The 21,328-nt window shown below is 43.3% G+C and overlaps 1 protein-coding gene across 2 annotated transcripts in view; it reads left to right on the top strand.

Annotated features, from left to right (window-relative positions):
- SEL1L3 (SEL1L family member 3) overlaps nucleotides 1-21,328 on the top strand; it is a 64,819-nt gene that overhangs the window by 6,294 nt on the left and 37,197 nt on the right. The window contains exons 3-12 of one of the 2 annotated variants that reach the window (XM_081019841.1): nucleotides 1,513-1,639; nucleotides 5,628-5,749; nucleotides 7,534-7,649; nucleotides 8,871-8,926; nucleotides 9,572-9,704; nucleotides 11,898-12,021; nucleotides 13,915-14,061; nucleotides 15,078-15,289; nucleotides 18,348-18,527; nucleotides 20,748-20,867. In XM_081019841.1, the coding sequence (XP_080875967.1) occupies nucleotides 1,513-1,639; nucleotides 5,628-5,749; nucleotides 7,534-7,649; nucleotides 8,871-8,926; nucleotides 9,572-9,704; nucleotides 11,898-12,021; nucleotides 13,915-14,061; nucleotides 15,078-15,289; nucleotides 18,348-18,527; nucleotides 20,748-20,867 (1,337 nt within the window). The remainder of the gene's footprint in view (nucleotides 1-1,512; nucleotides 1,640-5,627; nucleotides 5,750-7,533; nucleotides 7,650-8,870; nucleotides 8,927-9,571; nucleotides 9,705-11,897; nucleotides 12,022-13,914; nucleotides 14,062-15,077; nucleotides 15,290-18,347; nucleotides 18,528-20,747; nucleotides 20,868-21,328) is intronic. The other variant, XM_081019842.1, reaches the window with a different exon arrangement.

Below are 21,328 nucleotides of genomic sequence, written 5' to 3'. Positions count from 1 at the left end.
ATCTCGTGCATCTCTACTTGTAAACACTACCAAGAACAAAAAGTCACATTGGAACCTAGATCTTGTAGATAATGTGACTGGAATGATGCATAAAACTCACCTGTAGTGAAGTTCCACGCTGAACTCATGGTGCCAAACCTATTAAACTGCTTGCCATGCGTGATCTCATTAGCAAAGATTTATGAACAATGTAGAATTATATAATCGTAATGCAATGTGGGATTATCTGATGTGGCTTTTCCCTGCCCAGCGCTGTGCCATGCAACAATTTAGTACAATTATACTGTTTTGTAGGTAGCAAAGAAAGCTTACAAAGGACCATCCACATCATTCTACCAGTGCAATTTTCTGAATCAGTTGGCATTGCTGCTTTGCGATGGTCCAGCCATTGTTGCCCTCATCCTCAGCACTTCATTGACAGAACAGTTGTTTTAATAAGGTCCAGCTACTGGCGTATTAGGACATGGGTGGCGCTGTGGGTTAAACCACAGAGCCTAGGACTTGCCGATCAGAAGGTTGGTGGTTCGAATCCCTGCGACGGGGTCAGCTCCCGTTGCTCGGTCCCTGCTCCTGCTAACCTAGCAGTTTGAAAGCACGTCAAAGTGCAAGTAGATAAATAGGTACTGCTCTGGTAGGAAGGTAAAGGGCATTTCCATGCGTTGCTCTCGTTCCACCAGAAGCGGCTTAGTCATGCTGGCCGCATGACCCAGATAAACTGTCTGCGGACAAACGTCGGCTCCCTCGGCCTGTAAAGCGAGATGAGCGCCATAACCCCAGAGTCGTTCACAACTGGACTTAACTGTCAGGTGTCCTTTACCTTTTTTACTGGTGTATTATTTGGGAAATCATCTGAGACACGGAACTTGGTGGAACTTAATTCTGAGCAAACATGCATAGGGCGAAGGCAAGCTGCTGTTCATTTTTGTCCCAGTTTGTTATCTCAAAGTACGCAGCACACGCAATTGCCACAGTCTTAAATAGCAGCCAGAAATCTCACGCACTACCTGCCAAATAATCTTTTCCAATATTGTAACTTATTATAAACTAGGGAGATGTTAAAATAGTCTCACCCTAACCTCCGTTATTTACAAAGCAGTTCAGTTATAACCTCTGTCCCGTGTTGCAAAGTTAAGTGTTCAGCTATGCACTGGCATAGAAATAGGAGTTGGTCCCTGCTCCTGCCAACCTAGCAGTTCGAAAGCACGTCAAAGTGCAAGTAGATAAATAGGTACCACTCTGGCGGGAAGGTATATGGCCTTTCCGTGCGCTGCTCTGGTTCACCAGAAGCGGCTTAGTCATGCTGGCCACATGACCCGGAAGCTGTACGCTGGCTCCCTCGGCCAATAAAGCAAGATGAGTTGGTCACGACTGGACCTAATGGTCAGGGGTCCCTTTACATTTATGACAATAGGGCATATAGGCTTCCCCAACCTGGTGCCCTCCCGATCTTTTCAACTACAACTCCCAGCTATTTGCAGTTCCTGGCACATTAAGAATGATTGCATTTTGCAGATGTCGTTGAGATCCTGAGTTTTCCATACGCCTCCAGTGGAGAGATGACGGGAATTGTGAAGAAGTTTCAGAAATTTGAGAACAGAGAACTTGAAATAATCAGAAAGCGCCAGAACGGTTACCCAAAGTAAGAAAATTAAAAATGTCCTAAAAAATAACTGCCTTTGCTCTTTTAAAGCTTGCATTCTTTTCCTTCCAGCTGTCTCCCTCTTCTGGCTGCCTTTCTGTTTGTCGGAATCCTATTTTGTCGCAGAAAATGTCATAAATTATATGGATGCTGTGGGTTTGTTTATGCAATTCCCCTCCCCTGAGGAATGTTCAGTCAATTACTTCCAGGTTTTGTACATTACGTTCCTGATGGAGGTTGTGAGATACATGGGGGTGTAGTTATAGATATTCAACTGATAGAAAGCTTTTAATTTCTTTTAATCATTTATTAGATTTTTACCTCAGATCTTCCTCCAAAGGACCCCAGACTGCCAAACATATCAACAGTAGTACTATCTTAATACTGTACTTGAGGGTGCAGCATGTGAAAGTTTCTTCTTCTTTTCAATTTTATTTATTTGATTTTCCATATAAAAATACACTCACACCACAACGTATTATATAAAAACACAATTCCCACAAATCCCCTGGACTTCTCCCCTTATTGTTAAACCAGGCTTCCTCAACCTCGGCCCTCCAGATGTTTTTGGCCTACAACTCCCATGATCCCTAGCTAGCCGGACCAGTGGTCAGGGATGATGGGAATTGTAGTCTCAAAACATCTGGAGGGCCGAGGTTGAGGAAGCCTGTGTTAAACCTTTCCTACTGCATCTTTTGTAATAATCCAAAATTTTCATATCTCCATTACATCCATAGTTCTCATTGCACTACAAGGGTTATTCCAATCCCACTAACGAATTTAACTGTTTGCAATGGTTTTTAAGATAAGTTATGAATTTCCCCCATTCCTTATTAAAGTTCTGATCTTCCTGATTTCTGATTCTTCCAGTCATTTTTTGCCATAGCCCATAAACTTGATTTGCCATTCTTCTCTCGTTGGGACTTTGTCTTCTTTCCATCTCTGGGCTAATAACATCTGCACAGCCGTGGTCACATATATAAACAATATTTTCTGTTCCCTTCAGATTTCAGCACTTAAAATTCCTAAAAGAAAAGCTTCTGGTTTTTTTGTAAAGGTTATTTTAAACATTTTTTTCAATTGATTATATATCGTTTCCCAGAATGTTTTTGTTCTCTTACATGTCCACCACATATGATAAAAGGTGCCTTCTTTTTCCTTACATTTCCAACAGATATTTGTACCTGCCTTATACATTTTTGCTAACTTACTGGGAGTTAAGTACCAACGGTGCATCATTTTCATATAATCTTCTTTCAATGTGCAACATGCTGTACATTTCAAACCCTCTTCCCATAACTTCTCCCATGATGAAAGCTGTATCTTGTACCCAAAATCTTTCTCCCGCATGTGAAAGTTTTAGTGTGAGGCTAAATATTGGCCCGAAAGTGTAATTCATAAGAATAAATGGCCTTGCTGAACGACCAGACCAAAGATTCATCCACCCCAGCATTCTGCTTCCAAGAGTGGTCAGCCAGATACCTCTGGCAAGCTCACAAAAAGGATGCAAAGATAGCCAGTGATAGCCAATCGTCAGTGTTAAATGCTGACGCTATTGGCAGTTGCTATTGATGCAGGTAGGGAATTTTGAGGGTAGTCCAACACATTAAGCAAACACTTAAAAAAACACAACCAACTACCATAGCTATCAAATTCTGTATTCTGAAAGGTTCCGGATATTTACACTACTGTAGCTTTTTGTGTACGTTCTTTTCTTCCTGCAATCTCTACAAGCTGCACCTTTATTTGCCTTGCGACACATTTGCAGGACTTGCTAAGTCTCATGGACCGATGACGATGCCGGACTCTGAAAAGCAATTGCCTCTTAGGAAGGCATCGCTGAGCGGCAAAGGATGTTGAAACGCACTTCTTCCTCATTGGACCAGTGATAAATCTGCCCACTTTGAGATTTACTCCATCCCCAATCGCCTCCTGACAAAAGGAGAGAGAAACAGTCAGTTTGGCGTTAAGGGGCAGGAATAATAATTTTTTTAAGTCCTTAAAAATTCACCGGGAAAATTTTGACCCCACCAGAAATAATTGAGCAAATGTTCCATAAGAGTGTTCTAATCTTCATGAGTAAAGATTTTGTGTTTTGACATAACCCATAGCCTGTTTGTTAATCTGTTTTTGTTTTGTTTTTACTTTAATGCTGTTATTGAAAATGAACAAAGCCAAAGTGTGTCTATGTATATATGCATGTGAGTATGTGTACACGAATAAGTGGGAAATAGTTGCAGTTGAAATCTGCTTTAAAATACCGTATTGGCCCAGATATAAGCCACACTCTTTTTTTACAAATTCCGACTGTGAAAAGTTAAAGCGTGGCTTAAATTCGCGACCTTACAAAAATTGACTTTGACGATATTGCTGCTGAAACAGACGTACGGTAAAATGGAACGGGTGTGAGTGCCTGCAGATTTTTTAAGGGAGCGGCTTATATTTGGGTGTTGTCTTTTTTTCTCTCCCTCCCCCCTTGAATTTTAAAGGTGCGGCTTATTTGTGGGTGTGGCTTTTATTCGGGCCAATACGGTATTACTCTGAAGTTTGTCTGTTCCCAGTTATATACTTCTACGCTTTATGAAGATGGCAGGTGTTGAGCAGTGGGCAGAAACTCTGAACCTGTCTTTGCTTGCCATCATTTCTGTGGCTTTCCTGCTAAGTGTACAGATTTAGTGTTAAGTTGTGGGTGAACATATCAGACGACACAGTGATTCTTCAAACAGTTCTTGTTTATTCAGAGGCCAGAACAGAACTGAACTGAAGGGCTCAGTCAGCCTGCTTATATAGAGCTCCAGTACCACGTTACTGTAACAACTTTCTAAAACTATCCAATCACTGAACGTCACTTTCGATCCTTCATTTGCATAACTATCTACAGTATCCATCCAATCACTGAACGTCACTTTCGATCCTTCATTTGCATAACTATCTACAGTATCCATCCAATCACTGAACGTCACTTTCGATCCTTCATTTGCATAACTATCTACAGTATCCCCCTGCTGGCCCAGGGTGAGAACTTCGGTACATAACATTTAGTGCACACAAACTACTGCTCCCTGCCTTATATTAGTACTGAGAGCCTTCTCTGGAAGATGTATAGCTTCTCTGAGCTCTGCTTCTCCAATCGAGTTGCTGTTTCCCCTTGTGTGCAGACCTAGCTCCCTCGACTGAACCCTTCTCTGCTCAAACGCTAGGCGCAAAGAACTCCCCTGCCTCTCTTACCCAATCATGGGATTGCCTGAATATATATGTGTGTGAGTATATACTACTTTTAAAAGACGCCTGCTTCTTGGGAGAAAAGCAATGACAAACCTAGACAGCATCTTAAAAAGCAGAGACATCACCTTGCCAACAAAGGTCCGTATAGTTAAAGCTATGGTTTTCCCAGTCGTGATGTATGGAAGTGAGAGCTGGACCATAAAGAAGGCTGATCGCCGAAGAACTGATGCTTTTGAATTATGGTGCTGGAGGAGACTCTTGAGAGTCCCATGGACTGCAAGAAGATCAGACCTATCCATTCTGAAGGAAATCAGCCCTGAGTGCTCACTAGAAGGACAGATCGTGAAGCTGAGGCGCCAATACTTTGGCCACCTCATGAGAAGAGAAGACTCCCTGGAAAAGACCCTCATGTTGGGAAGGATGGAGGGCACAAGGAGAAGGGGACGACAGAGGACGAGATGGTTGGACAGTGTTCTCGAAGCTACCAGCATGAGTTTGACCAAACTGTGGGAGGCAGTGGAAGACAGGAGTGCCTGGCGTGCTCTGGTCCAGGGGGACACGAAGAGTCGGACACGACTAAACGACTAAACAGCAACATATACTACTTTAATAGGGATTGTCTAAATTGGTTCCTCTTCCGCCCCACTTACTTGCCACCATAAAATTGTGCTATTTCCACATCGAAGTCCAATGAACTGAATAATGTTAAAGTTGTCTTTGTTGCCAATATTCTGTTTCTCATCAGACCTTTTTGTTTGTACAGCTTTACTTTTTCAGTCTGGCTTTATTTACTCCATTACTGCAAAAAACCACTTTGTGGAATACTGTATTTCATTGATTCTGAGGAAATGTACAGTACTCCTGCTGTGTTTCTAACGAATGAAGGTAAGTTGGGGGGGGGGGCTCCAGACAGAAATAATAATAATAATAATAATAATAATAATAATAATAGTATGATGTCACTTTCTCTTGTTCAAGGCAACCCAAAGCAACAACAAGTTTAATTTGTAATGCCGTCTCTCAAGTAAATTTAATTCACATCATTATTCAAATCCTCACTAGCCTTCAAAGAAGGTTAGTCAAATGGATGGAAAAGGGAGCAAACAGGGCTATAGGATTGTAGTATTGCTACAACTAGCCTCTAGACCCATGGTTCCCAACGTAGGGCACACGCCCCACAGGGGGGCAATTTGATTTTTGAAGGGGGGCAATTTGAGAATGAGTTATTAACAGTTAATGGCCTTTTAGGCCTCCTCCAGGCACGCGGGTGGCGCTGTGGGTTAAACCTAGGACTTGCCGATCAGAAGGTCAGCGATTCGAATCCCCACGACGGGTGAGCTCCCGTTGCTCGGTCCCTGCTCCTGCCAACCTAGCAGATCGAAACCACACCAGTGCAAGTAGATAAATAAGTACCGCTCCAGTGGGAAGGTAAACGGCGTTTCCGTGTGCTGCTCTGGTTTCGCCAGAAGCGGCTTAGTAATGCTGGCCACATGACCCGGAAGCTGTACGCCGGCTCCCTCGGCCAATAAAGCAAGATGAGCGCCGCAACCCCAGAGTCGTGCGCGACTGGACCTAATGGTCAGGGGTCCCTTTACCTTTACCTAGGCTTCCTCCACATGAATTGGAGTTCACTTTTTGAATAATAGGAATTATATGTCACCGGGGGGGCGGGGGGGCATGCACCAGGATTTTGGAGATGCTTAGGTGGAGCATGGCAAAAAAAAAAACAACTGTTGGGAACCACTGCTCTACACTTAAATTAGGACCCTATTCTCTGGGAACCCTAATTTTCTTTGCTGGGTGGGGAACCATGACATTAAAGAGGTATAAAACTGATACAGGACTGCAGTATAGATATGCCCTTTGAGAAACACTCAGCTAGGCAACTTTTACCAGTTGCTTAATCACTGTCTTTGGGACATTTTGCCTGTGAGGTGCTCTCCACGCAGTCTTCACAGGAAGTGTGTGTTGTTGCCACCGAGCTCATGCTAAGGCATCCTTTGTGTGAAGAAACTCACTCTTGTCAGTGGCCTTTGTGCGGTCACCCCAAAGCACACAAGACTGAAAAATGTTTACTGATTAGTTGGGTGGAAATTGTGTACATTTAAAAACGCTGGTAGCATTAAGATAACTTCAACAGCGTAAATAAGTTTCAGTGGTGTAATAATGGATTACTGAATGGTTTAGTTCATGTAAAATACGCAGTGATGTATGGTATGCAAAATGAACCACGGAAAGAGAAGAAGGGAAGTCATTGATGTAAGGTTGTCTAAATGAGTATCTTGAAATGTAAATTAGAAAAAATTAATAAAAGCTATAGAAAGAAGATGAAGCTCACTCTTATAAGCGGCTTTTGTGCGGCCACCCCAAAGCATACAACTGTAGCTGCTCAAAAATGGCAGCCAGTTGTGTGTGTACAACCGATGCAAAAGCAACACATCACCAAAATTATCTTTTGTATGAACCCCCGTTCTTTCCTGAGGCAGTTATGTAGGGACCACCTTGTGTGAACTGACCCTAGGCAGTTTTGGACCCAATGAATATTCTGGAAACACTCGGTGACTTTGACATTGCCAAAGCAAAGCAGGTGTGAACTTGATCGATCAAGTCAATATATTTGCGGCCTTTGCATAACTGACAAGGTTCTTTCCCTGGGATTTGTTTTTCAGGTGACGTTCATATCCAGATGCATCTTCTCAAAGGGGGAGATGTGGCGGTGAAGACGACCTTCAGCCTTCCTCTGAAGCAGTGGCTTCGACTTGATCTCTCCGTTAGCGGCGGGCAGGTATCTATGTCGCCTTGGCTGCCCTCTTGTAGCTGAGCATGAGGAGAATGTGTTTAGGGGTTGCAAGCGGCTTTGAATGGTGATGCTTAAGTAGCCTTGTCAGAATTGTAAGGACAATCGGTGTTCAGTCTAAACATATTTGCGTGTTCAGACCCAGAGACCTCCTCCTTAAATACATTCACACATGACTCAAATTTTAGTTTTGGTTTTTGGCAGAATTTAGGCCGCAACTTTATTGATTACAGAAAGTGACTGGTTGCATAGGCTCTGGTTCGACTAGCTCCCTGCACTGTTGCAGGCAGCGCTGACCCAGGGTACCAGCATAGGTCAGCCTAGGGTGAACACCTGGATAGGCGGAAAGCCGGAAACAGACTATGTTCACCACCCAAATTTCCCCCTGGACTCAGGCATGGGCACAACCCCCTCACAGGGGTCGACCAAACCAGTTGAGTCCCTGGATTCCTTTAACGGAATACCCTTCACACAGGGATGGCGAGACCACTCTCCCATCCCTATCACCTGAACCAGAGCCTATCCGCAACCTTACAAGTTGTGACGATTTGCTGCGTGGCAGGCAAAATCCAAATGGCACCCACCAATCAGCCAAGTGGGGAAAATTCCTGCTGTGCTGGGCTGGTTTGGTGACTGAAGACTGACTTGGCTCTTACACCGATCTTATATTAGGTCTCCCTTCGGCTTTATGCTGATGTTTTCAGCTCTTAGGTGCATCCACCTGACCACTAGGTCCAGTCGTGGCGGACTCTGGGGTTGCAGCGCTCATCTCGCTTTATTGGCCGAGGGAGCCGGCGTACAGCTTCCGGGTCATGTGGCCAGCATGACTAAGCCGCTTCTGGCGAACCAGAGCAGCGCATGGAAACTCCGTTTACCTTCCCGCCAGAGTGGTACCTATTTATCTACTTGCACTTTGACGTGCTTTCAAACTGCTAGGTTGGCAGGAGCAGGGACCGAGCAACGGGAGCTCACCCCGTCACGAGGATTCGAACCACCAACCTTCTGATCAGCAAGTCCTAGGCTCTGTGGTTTAACCCACAGCGCCACCCGCGTCCCTCATCCATATATAAAGATAGTGAATTCTTGTGGTTCAGCTGACCATCCTGGCAAGACTTCGTTGCATTTTGCAAGCCGTGATGAAATAAACCTATTTTCCATTGGTTCACATGTATGTTTTCAAAACTAAAATTTAATTTATTTTTGTTTTAGATAGAAATTACCAGTGTTGGAAAGAATCTGAAAATTCATCAGCATCAAACTTTTATGTAAGACTAACTTGCCCTCCATTCTAACAAGTAGTGTGTATTCTTTTCTTTCTTTCTTTTTAAAAAGAGATTAAAATTTTACAATCATATATCCAACATACAACATAAAGACAAAATCTCCTCCTCTCCTTTGTGGGTCCTACTGTTAATCATTTCTTCCCGCCCTGTGGAATGCCCTCCCATCAGATGTCAAGGAAATGAACAACTATCTGACTTTTAGAAGACATCTGAAGGCAGCCCTGTTTAGGGAAGTTTTTAATGTTTGAAGTTTTATTCTGTTTTGAATGCTCTGTTGAAAGCTGCCCAGAGTGGCTGGGGAAACCCATCCAGGTGCGCGGGGTATAAATATATTATTATTATTATTATTATTATTATTATTATTATTATTATTATTACTATTACTATTACTATTATTATTAGGACACCTTTCCAGATTTCATTTAAAAAAAAGCTTCTGTTGACCGATGTCAAACTGGATTTCTCATCACAATGCAGGGGTCTTTAGAGAGAACACTCTGCTTGTGTCCCTCCAAACCATCTTATTTAAAACATATTCTAGATTATTCCAAGACAGAGTTCTCTGCCTGCCTGGGAAATCAGAGGTTTTATTTGCTTCAGAATGTTTCAAAACATTGACTTTTCTAGTTTTAGAGAGGATTTCTATTTCGATGACACTTCCGGTTACTTGGCTATTGGAGGCAGCGGCTATTCATCAAGTATTGAAGGATACTTTGGTCCAGTGAAATACTATCGTCTTAATGGCCTAGAGACCAGAAAGGTGAGTGAACAGAAGGTAACAAATATGTCAATATAGATCTAGAGTTACCTGTGCCTGCCTTTGACATTCATTTCCAAGGCAGTACTGTACCTTGGGTGGGCTATCGGTTATGATGCATAAAGAGTGAACTCAGATTCGCTGTTCCTTCCTCCTTGAGTCGTTTTTGGCCAGAATGCAGGACTATTAAAGGCAAAGGCTACTGCTGCAAAGGACTGTGCCATTTCCCCTGTCCTGTTAGAAATCTGTAGGTTTAAAACTTGACTTGACACTGAGCAATTGAAGGAAATTTTGCTAAAGCTTCGCCACTCCAACAAGCACAGAACAGGAAACACCTGACTTATCTAAATCCAATTAAATCCAATGCCAACTAGTGTCTAAACCATACTGCAACCAAAAGTACAACAACAACAACTTATTATTTATACCCTGCCCATCTGGCTGGGTTTCCCCAGCCACTCTGGGCAGCTTCCAACAAAATATTAAAATAAAATAGTTAAAAGCTTCCCTAAACAGGGCTGCCTTCAGATGTCTTCTAAAAGTCTGGTAGTTGTTTTTCTCTTTGACATCTGCTGGGAGGGAATTCCACAGGGCGGGTGCCACTACTGAGAAGGCCCTCTGCCTGGTTCCCTGTAACTTGGCTTCTCGCAGTGAGGGAACCGCCAGAAGGCCCTCGGCGCTGGACCTCAGCGTCCGGGCAGAACGATGGGGGTGGAGATGCTCCTTCAGGTATACTAGACTGAGGCCGTTTAGGGCTTTAAAGGTCAACACCAACACTTTGAATTGTGCCCGGAAATGTACTGGAAGCCAATGTAGATCTTTCAAGACCAGTGTTATGTGGTCTCGGCTGCCGCTCCCAGTCACCAGTCTAGCTGCTGCATTCTGGATTAGTTATAGTTTCTGGGTCACCTTCAAAGGTAGCCCCACATAGAGCGCATTGTAGTGGTCCAAGCAACAGATAACTAGAGCATGCACCACTCTGGCGAGACAGTCCGCAGTCAGATAGGGTCTCAGCCTGCATACCAGATGAAGCTGGTAGACAGCTGCCCTGGACACAGAGTTAACCTGCGCCTCCATGGACAGCTGCGAGTCCAAAATGACTCCCAGGCTGTGCACCTGGTCCTTCAGGGGCACAATTACTCCATTCAGGACCAGGGAGTCCTCCACACCTGCCCACCTCCTGTCCCCCCAAAACAGTACTTCTGTCTTGTCAGGATTCAACCTCAATCTGTTAGCCGCCATCCATCCTCCAACCGCCTCCAGACACTCACACAGGACCTTCACTGCCTTCACTGGTTCTGATTTGAAAGAGAAGTAGAGCTGGGTACCATCCGCACATTGATGAACACCCAGCCCAAACCCCCTGATGATCTCTCCCAGCGGGTGCATGTAGATGTTAAAAAACATGGAGGAGAGGACAGAACCCTGAGGCACCCCACAAGTGAGAGCCCAGGGGTCTGAACATTCATCCCTCCCACCACATGTTTTATTTAAATAAACTAGTTAGATAGATGATATAGATATAGATATAGATATAGATATAGATATAGATATATAGATATAGATATAGATGATATAGATATAGATAGATATATATATTTATGATATCAAAGTTATGATACTGTTACGATGGAACCATGTAAGCTTTTTTAAAATAAAAAAGTTGATGAACGTTATATTATTCTTAAGTATACTAATAATTTATTAAAATAAGAAAAATATATAACTAAATGACAGAATCCACACAGACAATCTAATGACCAGTTTAGCCACTTGGATGGAATAGTTTATTCCTCTATGAGCCCAGCCTTGGCTGGGGAGGGCAAGGTATAAGTAAAAATTATTATTATTATTATTATTATTATTATTATTATGTGAGAACTTTATCAGGAAGTTTTTTTGAAGCTTGCATGAATATGTGGCAATAACATCCCATTAGCATTTATATTAAAAATGTCTATCAAGCATACATTATACCCCTTTCAGGTGGATAGGGAGAATCTCGTCATCTATAATAAAGTGTTCAAAATAGGCAATTTGTCTGTATTACGCCGATCTGCAAACGTCTGTGGTCACTTGCCTGTGTTCTGCAGTAGGAATAAAAAATAGTTTTCCTGCATTTTAGCAATTTCTTAAAATATATGCAACGGTTTTATAGGAAACGCATACGATTACTACTCTTCCCCTCACCCACAGATTTCTAACCCTTTCTACAAAGAAGACATTTTGGAAAGAATTGACCTTTACTATCAAAAATGTTTCGCTGTCCAGAGCACATCGCCCAGGCATGGATTTGTGCAGAAACACAAAGAGCAAAAATGCAAGTAGCGAGACCAGAACTTGGCATCATGTAGGGTTACAGGATCTCCTATCATTTGTTTGTTTGTTTAATTTAAAAGAAGCTGTGAGGATAAGGCAATTGAGGCCAAATATGTGGAACTAAAGGTATTCCTTCTCTGCTCAATGTTGATTGAAATAGATATTTGTTTACTCATTAAGCATCTTTATGCCTCAAATATATATCTATTCTGTGCAACTTTTGCTGTCATTGTTTCTGAATCCTGAGAATCATATTTTGCTAATGGTACTGAGAGCTCACTGTTAGAGGTCTTTGAATTCCCGCACGGAAAGAAGGAATAATCTGTAAGCCAGTTTAGGGCTGCAATCCTAAATACACTGAGTAGGGAGTAAATTCTATTTACTTCAGTAGGGCTTAACACTGGGAGATGTTTATGTCATGGAATTCTACCCAATATTGATCCAGAGCAGATTCCAATGTATAGTTAGCAGAGTAAAAACTTAAACATGTTACAGGATTCCCCAAAAATAGACCAGAGGCAATTTCATTTCATCCAGCAGAGCTTTACCTTAATTAAATCTTTAAGGCAGATCTTTAAGGCAGCCCTGTTCAGGGAAGTTTTTAATCTGTGATATTTTACTGTATTTTTGGTTTCTATGGAAGCCGCCCAGAGTGGCTGGGGAAACCCAGCCAGATGGGCGGGGTACAAATAATAAATTATTATTATTATTATTATTATTATTATTATTATTATTACTGCTACTGAAGGCAAATGAGCATAATGGTCACAAATCCAATACGTTCAGGATTGGCACTGTCCATAAGAAATCCAGTTGCAGCAGACTTAACTTAAACTTACAATAACTCATAATAAGTCTAAACCTTAACACTATAGTGTACTATGTACAGAACACCACACCAGAAGGAAAAGAGAAAAGTGAAACCCAGACTCCTTCTGGCCTCTTATTATAGTCAGCATGACCTTGACAGAAAGAGATAACAGAGTCAGTTTAAGCCAGCTGTACTCAGCTTCTCAGGACGCGGGTGGCGCTGTGGGTTAAACCACAGAGCCTAGGACTTGCCAATCAGAAGGTCGGCGGTTCAAATCCCTGCGGTGGGGTGAGCTCCAGTTGCTCGGTCCCTGCTCCTGCCAACCTAGTAGTTCGAAAGCACGTCAAAGTGCAAGTAGATAAATAGGTACCACTCCGGCAGGAGGGTAAACGGCGTTTCCGTGCACTGCTCTGGTTCGCCAGAAGCGGCTTAGTCATCCTGGCCACATGACCCGGAAGCTGTACGCTGGCTCCCTCGGCCAGTAAAGCGAGATGAGCACCGCAACCCCAGAGTCGGCCACGACTGGACCTAATGGTCAGGAGTCCCTTTACCTTTTTACTCAGCTTCTCTGAAGGTATAACCCAAACACCATGAACCTTCTGCTTGTTTCTTTCACACAGAGAAACTTCCAGAACCCTCTTTAACTAAATTAGAATCAGAAAGATCTCTACACATAAGATTAATCCTTTCTGCACTAAGAAATGCAAACTGACAGTTTAGGATCATGCTGCATGTCTTTGGTGTAGTTGTATCAACAGTCTTAGGTTCAGGCACTTTAAAATCGACCCAGGCGAACACAATCTAAAACCAAAATCAAGTGATTTTGTGACGGCATTAAGTAATTCTGAAGTGGGAAGGTGGACATCTATATGTGAGAAGTTTCACAGATACAGCTAGGATAATAATAATAATAATAATAATAATAATAATAATAATTTATTATTTATACCCCGCCAATCTGGCTGGGCTTCCCCAGCCATTCTGGGCGGCTTCCAAAAAAAATTAAAATACTGTAATACAGCAAACATTAAAAGCTTCCCTAAACAGGGCTGCCTTCAGATGACTCGCTTTCATTTTCTCCAGGCCTTTATGAAAACTACTATCTGGAAATGATCAATAAATATGGAGGACGCCCCAAGGATGCAGCCTTCAGCTGGAGACAAGAACTTTTGGAGAAATACTACAACATGTTTAAACAGTTGCAAGAGACAGGTCTACAGTTATCAGGAGGTAATTGGAGATTTTACATCTTTCCTTTTCTTTATCAGTCACTTAACTTTTGCAAGAAACATGTGGCTTTTCAGCTTTTTCCTCTTTTGTTTTCGTCGTGATCTTAGAGACTGCTGGTTCTCCTTGGACCACATTTTAACAAACAATTGTGTTAGGAATAAGGTTCTGCTCTTACGCTCTCCATTGTGGCATACCAGCCCCCAGGGTTGTATATTAGTGGCACAGGGAGAAAATCACATCAGATGCCAGACCCAAAGAGATATCTTTGGCTCCTTCAACACTTTGTGGGGATTTCTGATACATTAAGGTAGATACTAGTGTTATGTACTGAAGTTCTCACCCTGGGCCAGCAGGGGGATACTGTAGATAGTTTTCACTCAGGTCCACATATGCAAATAAGGGATTGAGAGTGACGTTCAGTGATTGGATAGTTACAGAAAATGGTTACTGTTGCGTTTTAGTGGAGCTCTATATAAGCAGGCTGGCTGAACCCTTCAGTTCAGTACTGTTCTTGCCTGTGAATAAACAAGAGCTGTTTGAAGAATCGCTGTGTCGTCTGATATGTTCACCCACAACTTAACAAGTAGTATGTGCCCTTTGTGGAATGCGAGTGCAGTTTCATTTCTGTCACCACAAAGAAAATGAATGCCCTGCAATAAATAGCAAGGACTAAATTTGTTTTGGACAACAGATTCACTCCCCTTCCCCTGTAAAAATTGCCGTCCTTTTGCACTAAGAAAAGCGATAATAAATTACACTGGAAAGTGAAGGATAACTGCCACATGACTGGAATGCTATATGTATAACCTCTGTGAATCTGTGAAAGTGATGGCACAATATACATGTTACAACATTATTGGTGTATCTTGCAACCCCCTCACCCCCTTATAGTAACTTTGGATTAGGCACCGAATCTACTTAATAGTAAGCGTGTGGGAAATTAAAGCTACCTAATCAGAACCTGCTTGTTTTCACAGCCAGTAGTTTAATTGAACATTTATATCTTATGATTTTAGCACCTGAAGGCCAAAAGGACGCCATTTTAGAAATTGGGCGCAGCTTATTTGAGACGGCGGCTCAAAATCTTTCCAGAGCTGATGGCCTACGTTATATAAACTCTTCTGTCTCGTCCCTGATGGATTCCAGCTGCTGTGGAGATCACAGAGCGTCCTATGCTCTTGGCGTGATCTTTGAAATAGGATTGGGCAGGCCTGCAGACCCAGCTCAGGTAAGAATTTGGATGCCTCACTTTTGCCTGTGAACAGCTTGAGAATTAGCAATAGTTGCTATTTCATCTCCCAAGTCCCACTTTTAGGCTGGAGACAGTTTTTTCAGAGTCAAAGGTGGTGTTTCCACACTTCCACCTTTCACCTCTGATTGACACACTTGGCATCTTTTTCTATTTGTGATGTTCTCCGCAAGACAAGTGTGTTCTGGGTCCCCTTTTCTTCCAGAGAGTAGGACTAGGAGTCACTTTGGTCTCTGTTCTTCGACTCAAAATCAGCATAGGGCAGGACTGAGGACAGCCTATCCCTCTCAGCTCCCTCTTACAAACACACTGACTATTTTTACAATCTTGTTCTGATACTCCTTTCTCTCTCTCTCTCTCTCTCTCTCTGTGTGTCTCTCTCTGTCTCTCTCTCTGTGTGTATGTGTGTGTCAAAAGAAGACAGAGAGACAAAGGAATGTTTATTTATACATTGGGAAGCAAAGGTTCTGCTATATCCCTTTCAGCTCTCTTGAAAAACCATTGCTTCATTTGCCCCTTACTGGCCTTATTACTTTACATAACTGTAAGCAGAGCTGGCACAAGACAATGTGCCACCTGAGACCACATCTCCGCTTGCTCCCTGCTGCCACTGCCACCTCACTTCCTCCTCCTTTCCTGCTTCAACAGCATGGTAAGGTAAAAGGTGAAGGACCCCTGGACAGTTGAGTCCAGTCAAAGGCGACTATGGGCTTGCAGCGCTCATCTCACTGTCAGGCTGAGGGAGCCGGTGTTTGTCCACAGACAGCTTTCTGGGTCATGTGGCCAGCATGACTAAACCGTTTCTGGTACTGTGGTACCTCAGGTTAAGTACTTAATTAGTTCCGGAGGTCCGTATTTAACCTGAAACTGTTCTTAACCTGAAGCACCACTTTAGCTAATGGGGCCTCCTGCTGCTGCCGCGCCGCTGGAGCACGATTTCTGTTCTCATCCTGAAGCAAAGTTCTTAACTTGAAGCACTATTTCTGGGTTAGCGGAGTCTGTAACCTGAAGCGTATGTAACCTGAAGCATATGTAACCCGAGGTACCACTGTACAACAGAACACTGCGATAGAAACCAGCGTACATGGAAATGCTGTTTACCTTCCCACCACAGTGGTACCTATTTATCTACTTGCACTGGTGCGCTTTCAAACTGCTAGGTTGGCAGGAGCTGGGACAGAGCAACGGGAGCTCACCCCATCGCATGGATTCGAACCGCCAACCTTCTGATCAGCAAGCCCAAGAGGCTCAGTGGTTTAGACCACAGCGCCACCCGTGTGACAGCATGGCCACTCTGGGCCTCATTCTGAGGAGGCACCTAGTCTTTCTCAGAACAAAGCATTGCAGGTGAGATCATCCAGAGAGGGCCTGTGCCACTGCCGCCTGCGCAAACGGCAGCGTGTTGCTTTATGAAGTCAGCTGGAAAGTTTTGCGCTAACTTCAAATGAGAATCTCCTGCTCTCGCAGCAGAGGAAAGCAGCGTGAGAGCTCCTTGGGGGATCTGGCCCAGAAGGACCCCTTCCTCAGGATGAGGCATGGTATAAAGGGAAGTTCTCTTTCTGCACATAACTGTGGCATTATGGGAGAAGTATTGCTTCTTTTCTCTTGCATTCTGGAAAGTCTCGCTTATAATCTTTTCTCTGCTTCTGCACACACTGTACAAACCTGTTCTAAACACCAAGACATTCCCTCATTCCTCAGTTCATTTTAAGTTCATGAACAAACAATATGATCTGTTCTTAATGCATAGCTGACCACATCTACGGAACTCGATTATTATATTCTTTCATGTTATGATCAATCATTAGTAATTGTTTTAGTCATGCTATATCAATCTTTAGCTATAATTTAATTAGGAGGTTTTATGCCTGTCTAGTTCCAGCTCCGTTTCCCAGCCTTTAATCTATCGGTGATTAATGTTATATGTAATTCCCGTCTTGTACTTATGTTAACCAATCAGCAACAAGTTGCTTTGTGTTTGTATCAACCAATCAGCCACAAGCACACCTGTGGCAATGTTTGTAATATTCAATAAAAGAGAGTTCCCGGGGCTTGCCCCGGCAGACGCCTCTCATATGACACCTGCCACTCGTCTGTCGTGAATTCATTCCAACAATGGTGTGCCGGAATCGCTGCTACTTCGTTGGTGGGCAGCGGGTGGGTGGCAAAGAGGGAGGCGCAGTGGCAGTCGTGGCAGTCATCAGCCACAAGGGTGGCAGCAGGCCCTCTCGCTAATGCAGTGTTTCTCAAACCTGGGTCCCCCAGCTGTTGTTGGACTACAACTCCCCTTATCCCTAGCTAGTAGGACCAGTGGTCAGGGATGATGGGAGTTGTAGTCCAACGTTCTGAGAAATACTGATAATGGAAGGGGGTGTTCGCAACCCACCTAGTCTTCCTCATCTTCATCTGAGGCAGAAAGTCATGGCAGGGCCAGGATCATAGCTGTCAACTTTCCCTTTTTTTGCGGGACAGGGAATTCCCTTATTCCAGCGCCGTTTCCCGCTGCTATCCCGGATTGTTAGATATCCCGTAGACTGTCCCGGGACAGGTGAGGCTGCTGATCCCTTATTTTCGAGGCTGCTGATCCCTTATTTTCAAATCTGAAAGTTGACAGCTATGGCCAGGATTGCAAAAACCCCTCAGAGCTTACAGTTGCCGTTCTACGCTTGCTGCTATTTACAGTCATACCTCATGTTACGTCCGCTTCATGTTACGTTCTTTCAGGTTACGTCCCGCGGCGACCCGGAAGTACCGGAAAGGGTTACTTCCGGGTTTTGCCGCTCGCGCATGCACAGAAGCGCAAAATGACATCATGCGCAGAAGCGGTGAATCGCAACCCGCGCGTGCGCAGACGTGCCGCTGCGGGTTGCGTTCTTTTCATGTTGCGAACGGGACTCCAGAAGGGATCCCGTTCACATCCAGAGGTACCACTGTACTGAACTTAATCTATGGTTCGCAATGTAGATACTCTCATTTCTCTGGGGTTTTTCTATTGGCCACGATTAAATTTACGCTCCTCTCTTTTAATTTTTGCCAGGGGCTTCTGTACAGTTTGGTTGCAGCTCAGGGCGGTGATAGGCTGGCCTTGATGAGCCTCGGATATAAGCATTACCAAGCCATTAATGGTTACCCACGAGATCTGGAATTGTCATATGCTTATTATAGTGATGTCGCCTTAAAGACGCCACGTGATCAACATGTTTCCGAAGGAGACCAGGTAAAAAGAAACGTGCAGTTGAGATTTGATCCCCGTCTTTCTGATAATGGAATGTTTCCAAATACATTACTGGGAAATTTTCTGTCAAATCACTGTAGTGAATAACCCTCCTGACTGAAATCTGAAGTGACAATGCCTTTTTTAAAAAAAAGTTTTTATTTATACTTTTCAAATTTATACACTTCAATAATTTTACAATCATTTTAACATTTCAAAGTTTGACTTCCTTCCCCCTCTTTCTGCGGTTCCTTAAATTTATTTCTTAATATCTTCTCCGTATCCAAATTCATCTATTTTAAATATAAACTCTTATGAAACTGCAGGTTATTACAATAATCCTGCCAATGTTTTTATCTGCAATTTATCTGTAAATATTCAACAAGCCATTTTCATTCTTTTATAAAAAATTTGTTATCTTGATTTCTTATTCTTCCGGTAAGTTTTGCCATTCCTGCATATTCCGTAAGTTTTTGTATCCATTCTTACTTTGCTGGGACTTCTGCTTCTTTCCATTTTGGGGCAAGTAGCATTCTTGCAGTTGTAGTAAAAAAAGGTAAAGGACCCTGACTGTTAAGTCCAGTCGCAGATGATTCTGGGGTTGCAGCGCTCATCTTGCTTTACTGGCTAAGGAAGCCAATGTTTGTCCACAGACAGCTTTTCCGGGTCATGTGGCCAGCATGACTAAGCTGCTTCTGCTGAACCAAAGCAGCGCAGGGAAACGCTGTTTACCTTCTCGCCTGAGTGGTACCTATTTATCTACTTGCACTTTGACGTGCTTTTGAACTTCTAGGTGGGCAGGAGCTGGGACCGAGCAACGGGAGCTCACTCCGTCGCGGGGATTTGAAATGCTGACCTTCCGATCAGCAAGCCCTAGGCTCAGTGGTTTAGACCACAGTGCCACCCGCGTCCCATACTGCTGTAATAGCATACATAAATAAATTTCTATAAAATTTAGGTAGTTCTGTCCCTATAATTCCTGAAAGAAAGTGATGATGTTGATGTTTTAATCAGTTTTGTGGAGAGGCAGACAAAAAACCCTCTTGTGAGGGGCAGCCATCTTACTAGCTCCAAACCCTGCTCTGGTGGGAGACGTCAGGGAATAGCTTTGGTGCTTTCTGCATGTAACACATTGCTCTTGGGTGGATGCCATTTTTAATCAATATGGCAGATCAAAAAGTGACTTTGGTGTGACTTTCCCAAAAAATCTTTTGCATAGGTTCAGCTGCCTCTCAATATTTTGTCACTGCACTTCGCATGGGGGTTCCTAAGGTGGAGGGTCATACTTTGTGGCCATTCGGACACTGGGTGCCATTTTGAATCAAGATGGCAGACCAAAATGTCACTTTGACAGTTTGTCTTGCCATTCCATTTTTGTTGGCACAATTTCTTTTTTCCAGTTTTTAGCAATTAGGATCCTTGCTGGAAAAAAGAAATTGTGCCAACAAAAAAGGAATGGCAAGACAAACTGTTAAAGTATATTGAACTGGCTAGATTAACAGAGGCAGTCAGAGATCATACTAGACAAGAATTTCAAAAAGCATGGGGAAAATGCAGAGAATACTTCACAAAACAGTGCCCTAAAATTCATACCTGGACTTGTTTCGATTAATGTCTGCAGGAGACTTTGTGGATATTTAAGTTATAATTAGAAAAATCTTAATAATTATTCATAAAGGAAACAGCTTATAAGAAGTAAATAAGGATTCCAGAAACAGGATAAAGGAACTCTTTTATTTGGTTGTTTGTATTGTTGTATATGATGCTTGTTGTTTGTTATGTTTGTGTCTGATGGGGGTGGATTTCTGTGTTGGGGTGGGGATTGTGTTATGTTGTAAATAAAATTTCCAATTAAAATTTATTTAAAACAACAACAACAAAAAACGTCACTTTGACATGACACTGCTTTTTTGACATAGCTTTGGCCCCCTCTCAATATATCATTGCCCTACTTAACAAGAGGAATCCTTATTGGGGATAGGGGCGGTCTACATGGATACATGGGTGTTGGGGTACATTTTGAATCAAGATGGCAGAGCCAATAGTAGTCCATTTTCTTTGGCCTTCCTTAGCACTGACTGACTCAAAGGCAAACTGTCAAGAGTTCCAAGTGCAAGAATGGAGCAGAGCACTTAGACAGCACCTAACATTTTCAGTGTTATGAATGAGATCTCCTCTTCCCCTCTCTCCATTTGTCTGTTTAATGTTTTCTTTCTTTCCTAGGCGTTTGTTGAAACCATCAGGCTCCGGGATGAAGAGTTGTTGAAAGCTCAAACGAAAGAAAATGGCGACATCTTCATGTGGTTGAAGCACGAAGCGACAAGAGGAAACGCAGCTGCGCAGGTGGAGTTTTTGCTAGTAGACCTGAAAAATTGTCCTTTCTCTAGAAACTGAACTGAAGGGCAACTTCTTCTCACTTGGTTAAAATCGAGCTTGCGGCATGCAAAGCCGAGTGCTTAACCCACAACAGCTGGCAGGGATGCATGGTTCCACGCTGTATTCCAAACCGCACTGAAGGGGATTCAGATATACACAGTTCCCATCACTGCGGGTGGCGCTGTGGGTAAAACCTCAGCGCCTAGGACTTGCCGATCGCATGGTCGGCAGTTCGAATCCCCGCGGCGGGGTGAGCTCCCGTCGTTCGGTCCCAGCTCCTGCCCACCTAGCAGTTCGAAAGCACCCTTAAGTGCAAGTAGATAAATAGGTACCGCTTTATAGCGGGAAGGTAAACGGCGTTTCCATGTGCTGTGCTGGCGCTGGCTTGCCAGAGCAGCTTCGTCACGCTGGCCACATGACCCGGAAGT

Source organism: Podarcis pityusensis, assembly GCF_964106645.2.
Source record: "Podarcis pityusensis genome assembly, chromosome: 9".
NCBI lineage: Eukaryota > Metazoa > Chordata > Lepidosauria > Squamata > Lacertidae > Podarcis > Podarcis pityusensis.
This window is presented reverse-complemented; position numbering and strand designations above follow the sequence as displayed.